We start from the raw sequence: 15,029 nt of genomic DNA, 5'->3' as shown, positions 1-15,029 counted from the left end.
ATCTGGCAGAAATATGTCTCTTGGTGCGAGGAATGCACATATCCCTCTGTGGAATTTCACTTTGGAAGATTCCTTCGTTTCCTGCAGGCTGGAGTTGATAAAGGCTTGCGTCTGGGATCCATTAAGGTCCAGGTTTCAGCTCTTTCCATCTTCTTCCAGAAGAAGTTGGATCTCTTGCCAGAAGTTCAGACCTTCTTGCAAGGGGAGCGTCACATACAACATCCATTCGTGCCGCCTACGGCACCTTGGGATCTGGATGTAGTGTTACGCTTTCTATAGTCCTCCTGGTTTGAACCTCTGACTACGGTAGAAGAGAGGTACCTCACGTGGAAAACGGTGATGTTACTGGCCCTGACTTCTGCTAGACGCGTCTCAGAATTGGGGGCCTTGTCGTGGAAAAGCCCGTACTTGATCTTTTACAAGAACAGAGTGGAGCTCAGGACTAGACAGCAGTTCCTGCCAAAGGTGGTCTCCGCATTTCACTTGAATCAACCTATTGTGATTCCATCAGTTCTGACAGTTCTGCTCCTCTGTTGGCATTGAATGCAGAGCGGGTCTTGAAAATCTATGTCCAGAGGACGGTTTAGATCAGAAAGACTGATTCCTTGTTTGTGCTGTATGATGCGCAAAAATAGGATTTTAAATACCTACCAGTAAATCCTTTTCTCGTAGTCCATAAGGGATATTGGTGACACATTAGTACGATGGGGTATAGACTGGTCCAATGGAGCCAGTGCACTTTAAATTTCTTCAGCTGGGTGTGCTGGCTCCTCCCCTCTGTGGCTCCTCCTACAGCTCATTTATAGGTAAAACAGTGCCCGAAGAAGAATTACATACTTGAGAGAAGGAACATAACAACAAGAAGTGTGGTGAGATTTACACACCAGCACACCAAAACATAACTGGGCCAGCAACATTAACAGCAACAGCTGAACAGGTAACACATAACGGATAACCTGAAGAAAGTTACCGCACAGAGGCGGGCGCCCAATATCCCTTATGGACTACGAGATTTTTTTCTTAGGCGTCAAAAATACTGTTTTTCTATTCTCAACAGTGTCAAATATATTCCCAAAGCTGGGCGTACCCATCTAGGGCTGGTGTTGGAAATGCCTTTTAGACCACTGTTTTGTTTCTGAAATAGTTGTTCTGGTTCTTTCTTGGTCACCCAGTAGCGGTAAATGTTCAGTATGTCATGTAGAAAGCTTGTAGATCAGTGTTTTCATAAGTGGAGAAACGTTTCACTTAACAACCGCGTTGATCTTATGTACTTCAAAATGCAGCACTTTTAAGTCTCGAAAGTTGGTGTTCAGAAACACCTGTGGCGGCATGATTAGTGGAGCACTAATTTAGTTAGGGCATTCTAGTGTGTGGCTTTATTTCATCGGTTTCAGATTCTTGTATGATGGTCCAAAATTTTCAATATCTGTGCACAAGCATTTTGCATAAAGTTCAAGCTTTTAAAATAAAGATGGAAGTGAGTGTTGTAGCACAGAATAAAGGTTTGTGCAGACAGATGGGTATTATTCTGTAGTGTCTCTGACCCTAAAAAGGAGAATCTTAAGAAGTGGTTCCCAAACTTTCTTGAATCTCACTCATATTGTGCTTACATGCCATCCTTCGTTTGAGTTATGTGGTAATGAACAGTGCTGCGCTTGTCCGTATTTTGAATGATGGGCTTAACCAGAGCTGATGGCTGCCAGTCACATGAACCATAAATAATTTGATTTAGTCCTGGATCACCAGCCCTTGGCACTTCTGCAAGTGCCCTGTGTTACCCAGTTTGGGAACCACTTTTTTAAAGCGTCAGTCAACCCTCCAGTCATCTGAATGAAATCTAAAATTATAAGGGTCTTCTACAGAAAATGCAGACTGTAGTATGTATAAGTGTACCCTAACATGACTCCTTGACAAAGCCGCCCTTGGTAAAATGTGCACATCGGAAGAGACTACCTCTTCACCCACGCTGACAGGCAAAACTGCATGCACTGTTGTGCTAAGGTAAACCTCTGTTAACTTTCCTGTCTCAAGTGTGCCCTCATCAGCTTATGGTTTATGGACTTGGACAGACATTTGACAGCTGACAGTAGAAGCACTTCTTGTTACTATTTTTGATTGCATGGATACTCTCTCATTAACTATTCAATGTCTCAGATAAGATAGTTGAAAGCAGAAGTAGACTGCAGTCCTCTGGGAGCATTATCGTTCATATTTCCTTTAGCATGGGTACTATTACACCACAGAATTGTGTTTATGCTTTAGCTAAAATAGTTGTAAAACGTTTGTTTATGACCTTACTAACAACTAATATATTTAGCCATGGGCTTTTCATTGCTTGATATGCTTAACCAGCACAAGTGATGTTCTATCCCTGTATTCATTTAAGAAATCTATAATCTGTGTACAAAATTAATCTCAAGTGTCTCCTTATGTTTGTATGCATATACCACATACAGGCCCCCTCATTGTGAGTTCAATATCCAAGGATAACCCCCCCACCCCCAAAAAAAAAATAGAAGCCAAGTATATTCCTGGGAAGAGCTTCCTTCTTACTTTTTTTTCCTTAAGATACCTTGCATGTGTAACCATAGGGCATTCTACACAAGCAATTGATTATTAAAAAAGTACACAAGGAGACTGCAACAATACAAAATATATTTTATATATGCAGTAGACAGAATTCACTTCTAATCCGTGACATTTTTTGATGCCTTAATATCTTACAGCTGTTTGAATGCTGTTTGCATATTGGATACAACAATTCAGCCTCTTGATACTGTATCATCCCAATTGTTACAATTTTTGTTTTCATGGAATGACTTTCTAAACATGGGATACTTCGTATCATGTAGGAAAACAGATCTTGTCTCCATATCCTATGAAAGTGTCATCTGGAACAAGGCGTTTCTCCAGCAGGGTCCACAGGTTATCCACGGGATAACAATGGGATATGATGGAGCGACAGCAGATTGGCACCAATCGATCAAAGCTTTCTGGCCTACCAGGATGCAATGGGCCTGTCCATATATCCCCGCCCACTGGCTCAGGCAAATACGTTTTTTGTTTGGTGCGGCAGGAGCCGGCTCATGGTCAGAGTACTGCTGTTTTTAGTAGCCCTAGGCTTTCTGATTTTATTTTTATAGTCTTACTATTTTGTTGAGTGATCTTTCTAAACAGCATCTTATACGCATATTAGAAAGAGTCGCTCCCAACAACTCTCCGCCGGGTCGCGACAACGCTTACCCACGAGTACAGTGCTGTTTCGGCGGGCGTGTTTGACGGATATACTAGCAGGTCCATCAGACGTTACCAGGCTGTGGTCAGAGCACGGAGAAAAGGTAATGCATCGGTTCCACTTAGAAGGGGAATACGGACCCAGCCGCACTGTTTTGGGAAGGAGACTACCAAACAGTAGCTGATGCGCCGCCACCACGGGTGCTCCAGCGCTAGGCCTTAGGGATCATATGCTTCAGGAATAGCATGAGGCCACGATCCCTAGGGTTGATATCAGCAGGGGGAGTCGGATGCTCTCCTGGTCGCCCCTCCCCCCGGTTCATGACCAGTTTCCGCCGAGTCTCCCGCCATGAACTGTTTCCTCACTTCCGTCCCAGACGCTGCCACGAGGGGGCCCGGTCGCAGCATAGGCGGCTGTGTGACCGGTGTGTCTGTGTTCACTATAGGTTCATGGAGCGGCAGTGTACAATAGTAGCGTCTGGATCCACTCAGCGTTCGTTAACGTGTTGATTGACCCAGGGAGCGAGGCGAGTCTCCCTGTATCCCACTCTTTACTGAGTACGGGCTATACAGCACTAAATCTCCATCTACTTTTTGGGAGTACGAATAGTTAGATAAGTACCTATTGCATATGAGTCTGTATACATTTAGTGTGGTTTCTTTCGCATTGCGTCTGAATACGTTCGATCTGTTTAAACAGGATTCAGTAATATGTTCTCCTACATACTTAAAAATGTGTTTGTAGTAGATGTGCTCATATGACTACTATATAACATGTGACTGACTGCTAGTGTGATTGCTGACTTTACTATATGTTGTCAGTCGTTTTCTCTGATCCTCAATGCTGGTACATAGGGTCAGATTGTATATCACTTTAGAAGGTTTAAAGTGATTACAGTCACAAATTGTGTAGTACACTGTGAAAGTGATGATGATTTATCATATCTAAGAGTGGCAAAGGTGACGAAGGTACACTTACAGCAATACCAACACTCATATCATGTTTGTCTTGAAAAACTGTATCATCTCAGGATCTGGTTCAGGATGGTCTATGTGCAAATTGTTTTGCTTTTCAGCAAAATACAAGGCAGATCCCTGTACAACGTCAGGTACAGATGGATCCACCTTGGGCTATGTTTGCACAGACCTTGTCCAGTATAGCTGAACGGATAATTCCTACAGCTTCTGTGCCAGGAATGGGGTACACTATTAACCCATACATGCAGCTCCCTACCTACGGTATATAATTTCCCCCAGCAGCTTCTCAAATGAAGCAAGCTGATAAATCGATTGGTAAGTAAATCTTCACCTTCACAAGCTACACATGAGGATTCATCGGAAGATAAAAACTCAATTTACTCTACTTCGGCATACGAAGAGGAGGAAGAAGATCTCAGCTCAGTGGATATAGCTGAGTTAATTAGAGCAATGAAAGCCATTCTATCCTCAGAAGATTCAGCAGAGCCTCTGTTAAAAACCAAGGAACCTGTGTTTAAACGTCCCAAAACAGTTAAGATTAAGTTTCCAGGGTCAGATCAGCTGACTGAAATCATGGAAGAGGCTTGGTCTACACCCAATAAAAAATATGGGATTCCAATGATCCTTTTCCAGCTGGGGATTGTTTAAAAATGGAGGTGGCTCCTAAAGTAGATTTGCATGTGATTCGATTAGTGCAAAAATGTATATTGCCTTTGCCATCAACATCATTAAATGATGTCACGGATAGGAGAGTGGATGGTTTTCTAAAAACCATATTTTCTCTGTCTGGAGCAGTCATAAGGCCAGCCATGGCTTCAGCTTGGATGGCAAAGGCAGTGGCTGTCTGGGCTGATGCATTGGAAGGGGATTTTTCATTAGCTTCTAGAGAACGAAAATCCCATATGGCGCTTATTAAACAGGCTGCAATATTCTTGGAAGAAGCAGCATTAGAGATGGGTACTATTTTTTCTAGGGCATCAGCCTCAACAATTGCTGCTCGCAGAGCAGTTTGGTTACGTACGTGCAAAGCTGATTCAGATTCTAAGAAGGTTTTGGAATCTTTGCCTTTTTCTGGAAATATTCTTTTTGATAAAGAATTGACAGATATTCTGGAGTCAAAAGCAGACTCCAAAAAGGACCAGTTTCCTTCCACAAATAACTCCAAATCGAAGTCCCGGCTTTCCGGCCCTTTCGGTCTCAAGGAAAAGCAAAGGGAAAAAGTGATCGTAAGCAGCCCCAGTATAATAAGTTTGGTAAGTCAAAAAAGCATTGGGCTAGTGAGTAGAAAGATCCTTAAATCAGGTGCGTCGGGGTGGGATCCCTGTGGACTTAGGAGAAATACTGTTATCAACGGTAAATTCTTACCATAACGTATATTTACAGTGCCACATCTAGGATATTGCTTATATTTTGTTTTATTTACCTCTCCTGATGGCAAGCGCATATAACATGGGCTTTGAATAAAGTATTATATGACATCATATGTTTTTAAAACTGCAGTATTTACACCAATGGGCTGGTTGTCATTGAACTGGATATTTATCTACATTTATTTTGACTTAAGTGTTAACGATTTTATAAGTGCCCCAGAAAAAGAGTTCTCTGTATCTGGTTTCAGTTTTGTACCCTAACATGCTTGAGTATTTTAAATGCATTCATACAAGCTTTAGTCCTAATGTAATGCCATTTTAACTGTTATATTTACTGTAATTGGTAGGAACTTCGTATGAAGTACTATGAAGGGTCCGTTACACAGGAAAATGCTGTGTTGTCACTGCCTAAAGTACAAAGACAAAATGTTATCAGTGATGCAGACAGATTTCAAATCAGTATTGCTGGACTCGGAGGACTAAAAGACACAAGACTTGTAAGACAAAATGCCTTTGATAGTGGATGTACAGTAGGTGGTAAACAGAAAACATTCCCCGAAACATCAGCAAGAACAGAGCTTGGAACGGCACATGAAATGGACAGACTATCCGCATGTATGTTAAAAAGCCCAAACAATAAATCGTTTAAGGTCCAACACTTTGGGAGTTTAGCTAGTGGATTGTCGTCTGATACAATGGTGGCAAGTGAGATCAAATTTGGAAATGAAAGTATTAGCAAAAATGTGTTACCACGTTTTTGTATTGGTAGCTCTGACATTACAGCTATAACTAAGCCTTGTAAGAATGGAAGATTGGATATAAAGCTGAAAAAGGCTCAAACATCTTTACCAACCAAAGTGAAAATTAAATCTGTTAAGACCAACATCACATTAACGGGCAAGTCTCTTGATAAGCTTGGTAATACCTATGTCTCCAGTGATCCACAAATGACATCTCCATTTTGCAACCCATTCAGTCTACAGCCATCTCCAAAACCAGCAAATGAAGGCAAGCTCACTGAATGTGTTTATGATTTCTAATCTTACTTAAAACTTCATACTTAAAAACATTTTATCCTTTTTTTTTTTTTTTCCTTTAGTCCCAGAGGACATGTGCTCAGAAGAATTTTATGATGCATGTTCTCATCCAAATTCAGATGTGGAGGAGACTCCTGAACAAACTAGTACTTGTAACAATAAAGAAGATAAGTCATTGACCCTGCAGAAAAAGCAGCATTAATTCTGCCAGCCTAATGATCAGGTATGGTTGCTTAACATTGGCTGATTACTGGGGTAATTACTAATTTAGTAAAAGTTCTAAAATTGAAGAGTGGTGATGTTGCCCATAGCAACATATCAGATTCTGTCTATCATTTTCTAGGATGCAATAGAGAAATGATAGATTCCACCACTTTTCATTCATAGGACCTTCAGTGAATTTACCCATTGGTAGCCATTTTAAAAACAAAACGTCAATATTTTGACACGATTGTAGAAACAAGTTTAACTTGGTTTCCTTAAAAATGTGAATAGCATTATCTACCCGATTTGTTTTTCAATGCCATACATTCTGAGAGAATTATAATGAAGCCTATGACAAGAGTTGAATAAAATATGTATCTCTGAATAGTGCTGGGTATTTAGAGATAGTTGCAGTTTAAAATACTTTAATTTTAAAAAAGACACATTGAAGACGTGAAGACGAAGTAGGTGAGAGGTTGGCACAACACTTTCAACGTCTCTACTAGTCGAAGTCTCATCTAGTTTATGTATTGTAAGGTTTTTTGTTTTTTTTCTCTGACGTCCTAGTGGATGCTGGGAACTCCGTAAGGACCATGGGGAATAGCGGGCTCCGCAGGAGACTGGGCACTCTAAAGAAAAGATTAGGTACTATCTGGTGTGCACTGGCTCCTCCCTCTATGCCCCTCCTCCAGACCTCAGTTAGAATCTGTGCCCGGCCAGAGCTGGGTGCTCCTAGTGGGCTCTCCTGAGCTTGCTAGAAAAGAAAGTATTTATTAGGTTTTTTATTTTCAGTGAGATCTGCTGGCAACAGACTCACTGCTACGTGGGACTGAGGGGAGAGAACCAAACCTACCTGCTTGCAGCTAGCTTGTGCTTCTTAGGCTACTGGACACCATTAGCTCCAGAGGGTTAGAACACAGGACCTGACCTCGATCGTCCGTTCCCGGAGCCGCGCCGCCGTCCCCCTTGCAGAGCCAGAAGATGAAGACGAAATCGGCGGCAGAAGACTCCTGTCTTCATTTAAGGTAGCGCACAGCACCGCAGCTGTGTGCCATTGCTCCCAGCACACTTACACACTCGGGTCACTGTAGGGTGCAGGGTGCTGGGGGGGGGGCGCCCTGGGCAGCAATTAATATACCTTTTTGGCATTAAAAATACATATATACAGTCTGGTACTGTATATATGTAAAAAACCCCGCCATTAACATACACACAACGCGGGACAGAAGCCTGCCACTGAGGGGGCGGGGCCTTCTTCCTCAGCACACCAGCGCCATTTTCCCTTCACAGTTCCGCTGGAAGCAGCTCCCCAGGCTCTCCCCTGCAGTATCCAGGTACAGGAAGGGTGAAAAAGAGAAGGGGGGCACATAAATTTAGGCGCAAAATAAGTCATAAGGCAGCTATTGGGAAACCACTTGTAAGTGAAAATCCCTGTGTTATATAGAGCTGTGGTGTATGCTGGCATACTCTTTCTGTCTCCCCAAAGGACTTTGTGGGGTCCTGTCCTCAGTCTGAGCATTCCCTGTGTGTGTGTGTGCGGTGTGTCGGTACGGCTGTGTTGACATGTTTGATGAGGAAGGTTATGTGGAGGCGGAGCAAGGGCAGATAAGTGTGGTGTCGGGGCCGACATCTGATTGGATGGATATGTGGAAGGTCTTAAACGACAATGTCAACTCCATAACATAAAAGGTTTGATGACGCTGCAGCTTTGGGACAGCCGGGATCTCAGCCCGCCCCTGCCCAGGCGACTCAGAAACCGTCAGGGGCTCATAAACGCCCTCTATCTCAGATAGTTGACACAGATGTCGACACAGAGTCAGACTCCAGTGTAGACGATGATGAGACACATTTACAGTCTAGAAAGACCATCCGATGCATGATTACTGCAATGAGAGATGTATTACACATTTTTGACGTTAACCCGGTTACTACCAAGAAGGTTTATATGTTTGGGGAGAAAAAACAGCCAGTGACTTTCCCCCCATCTGATGAATTAAATGAGTTGTGTGAAGAAGGGTGGAGTTCCCCTGATAAGAAACTGGTGATTTCTAAGAGGTTGCTGATGGCGTACCCTTTCCCGCCAACGGACAGGTTACGTTGGGAAACATCCCCTAGGGTGGACAAGGTGCTCACACGCTTATCTAAAAGGGTGGCCCTACCGTCTCAGGATACGGCCGCCCTAAAGGAGCCTGCGGATAGAAAGCAGGAAGCTATCCTGTAGTCTGTGTATACACACTCTGGTACTCTACTGAGACCTGCTATTGCTTCAGCCTGGATGTGTAGTGCTGCAGCAGCATGGACTGATACCCTGTCAGACAACATTGATTCCCTCGACAGGAATAATATTTTGCTAACCCTAGAGCATGGGTCTTCAACCTGCGACCCTCCAGCTGCTGTGGAACTACACATCCCAGCATGCCCTGCCTCAGTTTTAGCATACCTTAATAGCAAAACTGTGGCAGGGCATGCTGGGATGTGTAGTTTCACAGCAGCTGGAGGGCCACAGGATGAAGACCCATGCCCTAGAGCATATAAAAGACGTTGTCTTATATATGCGGGATGCCCAGAGGGACATTTGCCTGCTGGGTTCTAGAATTAATGCAATGTCCATTTCTGCCAGCAGGGTCTTATGGACTCGGCAATGGACAGGAGATGCTGATTCTAAAAAACACATGGAGGTTTTGCCTTATAAGGGTGAGGGATTGTTTGGGGATGGTCTCTCGGACCTCGTATCCACAGCGACAGCTGGAAAGTCAATTTTTTTGCCTCAGGTTTCCTCACAGCCTAAGAAAGCACTGTATTATCAAATGCAGTCCTTTCGGCCTCAGAAAGGCAAGCGGGTCAGAGGCGCATCCTTTCTGGCCAGAGGCAGGGGTAGAGGAAAGAAGCTGCACCATGCAGCCAGTTCCCAGGAACAAAAATCCTCCCCTACTTCCACTAAGTCCACCGCATGACGTTGGGGCTCCACAGGCGGAGCCAGGTGCAGTGGGGGCGCGTCTCCGAAACTTCAGCAACCAGTAGGCTCGCTCACAGGTGGATCTCTGGGCTGTACAAATTGTATCTCAGGGGTACAAGCTGGAGTTCGAAGCGACCCCCCTGCCGTTACCTCAAATCAGCCTTGCCTGCTTCCCCCAGGGAAAGGGAGGTAGTACTGGCGGCAATTCACAAGCTGTACCTCCAGCAGGTGATAATCAGGGTCCCCCTCCTTCAACAGGGAAGGGGTTACTATTCCACAATGTTTGTGGTACCGAAACCGGACGATTCGGTGAGACCCATTCTGAATTTAAAATCCTTGAACACTTATATAAAGAAATTCAAGTTCAAAATGGAATCGCTCAGAGCGGTTATTGCAAGCCTGGAAGTGGGGGATTTTATGGTGTCGCTGGACATCAAGGATGCTTACTTGCATGTCCCCAGTTACCCACCTCACCAGGAGTACCTCAGGTTTGTGGTACAGGACTGTCATTACCAATTCCAGATGTTGCCGTTTGGCCTGTCCACGGCACCGAGGATATTTACCAGGGTAATGGCCGAAATGATGATAATCCTTTCGGAAGAAGGGAGTTATAATTATCCCGTACTTGGACGATCTCCTCATAAAGGCGAGGTCCAGGGAGCAGTTGTTGGTCAGCGTAGCACTTTCTCAGGAAGTGTTGCAACAGCACCGCTGGATTCTGAATATCCCAAAGTCGCAGCTGATTCCTACGACGCGTCTGCTTTTCCTGGGCATGATTCTGGACACAGAACAGAAGAAGGTGTTTCTCCCGGTGGAGAAGGCCCAGGAATTGTCATCTCTGGTCAGGGACCTCCTGAAACCAAAACAGGTGTCGGTGCATCACTGCACGCGAGTCCTGGGAAAGATGGTGGCTTCATACGAAGCAATTCCCTTCGGCAGGTTCCATGCAAGGACCTTTCAGTGGGATCTGTTGGACAAGTGGTCCGGATCGCATCTTCAGATACATCGGCTGATCACCCTGTCCCCGAGGGCCAGGGTGTCTCTGCTGTGATGGCTGCAGAGTGCTCATCTTCTCGAGGGACGCAGGTTCGGCATACAGGACTGGGTCCTGGTGACCACGGATGCAAGCCTCCGAGGATGGGGGGCAGTCACTCAGGGAAGAAACTTCCAAGGACAGTGGTCAAGCCTGGAGACTTCACTACACATAAATATACTGGAACTAAGGGCCATTTACAACGCCCTGTGTCAAGCAGTGCCCCTGCTTCGAAACCAACCAGTACTGATTCAGTCAGACAACATCACGGCGGTCGCCCATGTAAACCGCCAGGGCGGCACAAGAAGCAGGAGGGCAATGGCAGAAGCCACAAGGATTCCATGGGCGGAGAATCACGTGCTAGCACTGTCAGCAATGTTCATTCCGGGAGTGGACAACTGGGAAGCAGACTTCCTCAGCAGGCACGACCTCCACCCGGGAGAGTGGGGACTTCATCAGGAAGTCTTCACACAGATTGCAAATCATTGGGAACTGCCACAGGTGGACATGATGGCGTCCCGCCTCAACAAAAAGCTAAAAAAATATTGCGCCAGGTCAAGGGACCCTCAGACGATAGCTGTGGACGCACTAGTGACACCGTGGGTGTACCAGTCGGTTTATGTGTTTCCTCCTCTTCCTCTCATACCCAAGGTACTGAGGATAGTAAGAAAGAGAGGAGTAAGAACAATACTCATCATTCCGGATTGGCCAAGAAGAACTTGGTACCAAGAACTACAAGCAATGATCTCAGAGGACCCATGGCCTCTGTCTCTCAGACAGGACCTGTTGCAGCAGGGGCCCTGTCTGTTCCAAGACTTACCGCGGCTGCGTTTGACGGCATGGCGGTTGAACGCCGGATCCTAACGGAAAAGGGCATTCCAGATGAAGTGATTCCTACGCTGATAAAAGCTAGGAAGGATGTGACAGCAAAGCATTATCACCGCATATGGCGGAAATATGTTGCTTGGTGTGAGGCCAGGAAGGCCCCAACAGAGGAATTCCAGCTGGGTTGATTTCTGCACTTCCTACAGTCAGGGGTGACTATGGGCCTAAAATTGGGGTCCATAAAGGTCCAGATTTCGGCCCTATCTATTTTCTTTCAAAAAGAACTGGCTTCACTGCCTGAGGTTCAGACGTTTGTTAAGGGAGTGCTGCATATTCAGCCCCCTTTTGTGCCTCCAGTGGCACCTTGGGATCTTAATGTTGTGTTGAATTTCCTGAAATCACACTGGTTTGAGCCACTTAAGACCGTGGAGCTAAAGTATCTCACGTGGAATGTGGTCATGCTGTTGGCCTTAGCTTCAGCTAGGCATGTGTCAGAATTGGCGGCTTTGTCATGTAAAAGCCCATATCTGATCTTCCATATGGACAGGGCAGAATTGAGGACTCGTCCCCAATTTTTCCCAAAGGTGGTATCAGCGTTTCATTTGAACCAACCTATTGTGGTGCCTGCGGCTACTCGGGACTTGGAGAACTCCAAGTTACTTGATGTAGTCAGGGCTTTGAAAATCTATGTAGCCAGGACGGCTGGAGTCCGGAAAACTGACTCGCTGTTTATCCTGCATGCACCCAACAAGCTGGGTGCTCCTGCTTCAAAGCAAACTATTGCGCGCTGGATCTGTAACACGATTCAGCAGGCTCATTCTGCGGCAGGATTGCCGCATCCAAAATCAGTGAAAGCCCACTCCACAAGGAAGGTGGGTTCTTCTTGGACGGCTGCCCGAGGGGTCTCGGCATTACAGCTTTGCCGAGCTGCTACTTGGTCGTGTTCAAACACGTTTGCAAAGTACTACAGGTTTGATACCCTGGCTGAGGAGGACCTTGTGTTTGCCCATTCGGTGCTGCAGAGTCATCCGCACTCTCCCGCCCGTTTGGAGGCTTTGGTATAATCCCCATGGTCCTTACGGAGTTCCCAGCATCCACTAGGACGTCAGAGAAATTAAGAATTTACTCACCGGTAATTCTATTTCTCGTAGTCCGTAGTGGATGCTGGGCGCCCGTCCCAAGTGCGGACTCTCTGCAATACGTGTATATAGTTATTGCTAAAATAAGGGTTATTGTTATGAGCCATCCGTTTAGTAAGGCTCAGTTGTTGTTCATACTGTTAACTGGGTAAGGTTATCACAAGTTGTACGGTGTGATTGGTGTGGCTGGTATGAGTCTTACCCTGGATTCCAAAAATCCTTTCCTTGTAGTGTCAGCTCTTCCGGGCACAGTTTCCCTAACTGAGGTCTGGAGGAGGGGCATAGAGGGAGGAGCCAGTGCACACCAGATAGTGATGTAATTTTCAATAAAACAAATTTATTCCTAAAGATTGCACAATAGATATATATATAAGGATAATAGATAAAATATACACATATAACAAGTATTAAATAATACAATTATTAAAATGTAAAAATAACATCTTAAAGGACTACCCAATTCGCCAGGTGTTATATTAGGACTTCGTGGAGATATATGCAGTGACCGTTCCTGATGTATTTCCCCTATATCAATACAGTCCAGCTTATGTAATAGTCTCAGAATTTTAGGCAAGGTCCAATGGATGGACTAGTTACCGTTAGAGGGTAATGTGCTCCGGAATCTGTAGTGTAGAGCTCCTCATGCATTACGGTGTATGCTGTCCTTTATACGATAATTGCCATATGTAGTCTGAGAATAAAGCAGGACGTCTGGACGAAACTTCGGGGAATGGTTCGGTCCTCCTTAGAGTCACTTCCTGGCGGGGGTCCCTGGTAGCACCTGACGCGTTTCGCTGCAACCAACTGGCAGCTTTCTCAAAGATACATTTTAATAATTGTATTATTTAATACTTGTTATATGTGTATATTTTATCTATTATCCTTATATATATCTATTGTGCAATCTTTAGGAATAAATTTGTTTTATTGAAAATTACATCACTGTTGTGATCATCAAAACCTAGCGCAGTCACAAAATCCCCTTCTTTTTTGCTGTGTAACATAACGGGAGTGACTCTCCCCTCCTTCTTGTGACTGCAGCTCGACGAAGCATCTCACACCTAAAGCGCCCAAGTACCTTCGGGTATATTTTTTCCTTCATACGCACACCAGATAGTACCTAATCTTTTCTTTAGAGTGCCCAGTCTCCTGCGGAGCCCGCTATTCCCCATGGTCCTTACGGAGTTCCCAGCATCCACTACGGACTACGAGAAATAGAATTACCGGAGTAAATTCTTATTATTATTTTTTTGGGGGGGAGGGGTTAAAGACCTTTGTCTGCCATTGTGTAACTAAATATTATTTATTCTCTTGAAGTCTATGCCTAAGGCTTCATTTTAGGTGATCTCTGGAGTTTGGCAGCCTCTTTCTCCATGTATCTTACTTTTTCATTATTCACAGAATATTTGGCAAATCATATTTTTCTAGGTTTTATTTGTGTTTAGTCTTCTATTAAGCCAGTGATTTTTGCCTCTTGTGGTAATGGTAATGGTGCTTAATGTGTCTCTTTTGTTATTGATTTTCTTTCTTTACAGAATAAGACCTACAATCAGTGGATTGGTGCATAAATTGAAGATATGGTCATTTGTTGGCACTGCTATTGATTTGGGATTTATTTGTAAAATACTTAAAAAAAAAAAAAAAAAAAGCAAAGATGGTGGTTTTTTTTTTTTTGGTGTGTTAACTATGTTAATCATTTATTTCTAAACTTGTTTAAGCTAACTGACTTACTGTATCTTTAATAAAAAATGACAAAGCAATAAATATTTTTGCTTAATGGCAACTATATTGACTTATATACAGTGCATCTGGAAAGTATTCACAGCGCTTCACTTTTTCCACATTGTGTTCTGTTACAGCCTTATTCCACAATGGAATAAATTAATTTTTAACCTCAAAATTCTACAATCAATACCCCATAATGACCACGTGAAAAAAGTTTCTCAGATTTTTGCAAATTTATTAAAAATAAAAAACGAAGAAATCACATGTACATAAGTATTTACAGCCTTTGCTAAATACTTTGATGCACCTTTGGCAGCAATTATAGCCTCAAATCTTTTTGATTGTGATGCTACAAGCTTGGCACACCTATCTTTGGGCAGTTTTGCCCATTCCTCTTTACAGCACCTCTCAAGCTCCATCAGGTTAGATGGAAGCGTCGGTGCACAGCCATTTTCAGATCTCTCCAGAGATGTTCAATTGGATTCAAGTCTGGGCTCTGGCTGGGCCACTCACGGACATTCACAGAGT

At 44.1% G+C, this 15,029-nt stretch overlaps 1 protein-coding gene across 3 annotated transcripts in view; it reads left to right on the top strand.

The window, feature by feature from the left end:
- The window catches only part of LOC134919229 (E3 ubiquitin-protein ligase TRIM65-like), a 130,240-nt gene extending 115,705 nt beyond the window's left edge, over positions 1-14,535 (top strand). The window contains exons 7-9 of one of the 3 annotated variants that reach the window (XM_063920422.1): positions 5,930-6,590; positions 6,682-6,842; positions 14,312-14,535. In XM_063920422.1, the coding sequence (XP_063776492.1) occupies positions 5,930-6,590; positions 6,682-6,821 (801 nt within the window). In that variant the 3' untranslated portion in view covers positions 6,822-6,842; positions 14,312-14,535. The remainder of the gene's footprint in view (positions 1-5,929; positions 6,591-6,681; positions 6,843-14,311) is intronic. The other 2 variants (XM_063920421.1, XM_063920420.1) reach the window with 2 other exon arrangements.
- Positions 14,536-15,029: the final 494 nt, after the last annotated feature.

This window comes from Pseudophryne corroboree, chromosome 1 (assembly GCF_028390025.1).
Source record: "Pseudophryne corroboree isolate aPseCor3 chromosome 1, aPseCor3.hap2, whole genome shotgun sequence".
NCBI classification, from domain to species: Eukaryota; Metazoa; Chordata; class Amphibia; order Anura; family Myobatrachidae; genus Pseudophryne; species Pseudophryne corroboree.
Note: the sequence above shows the minus strand (reverse complement) of the source record. Positions and strands in the feature narration are given on the sequence as shown.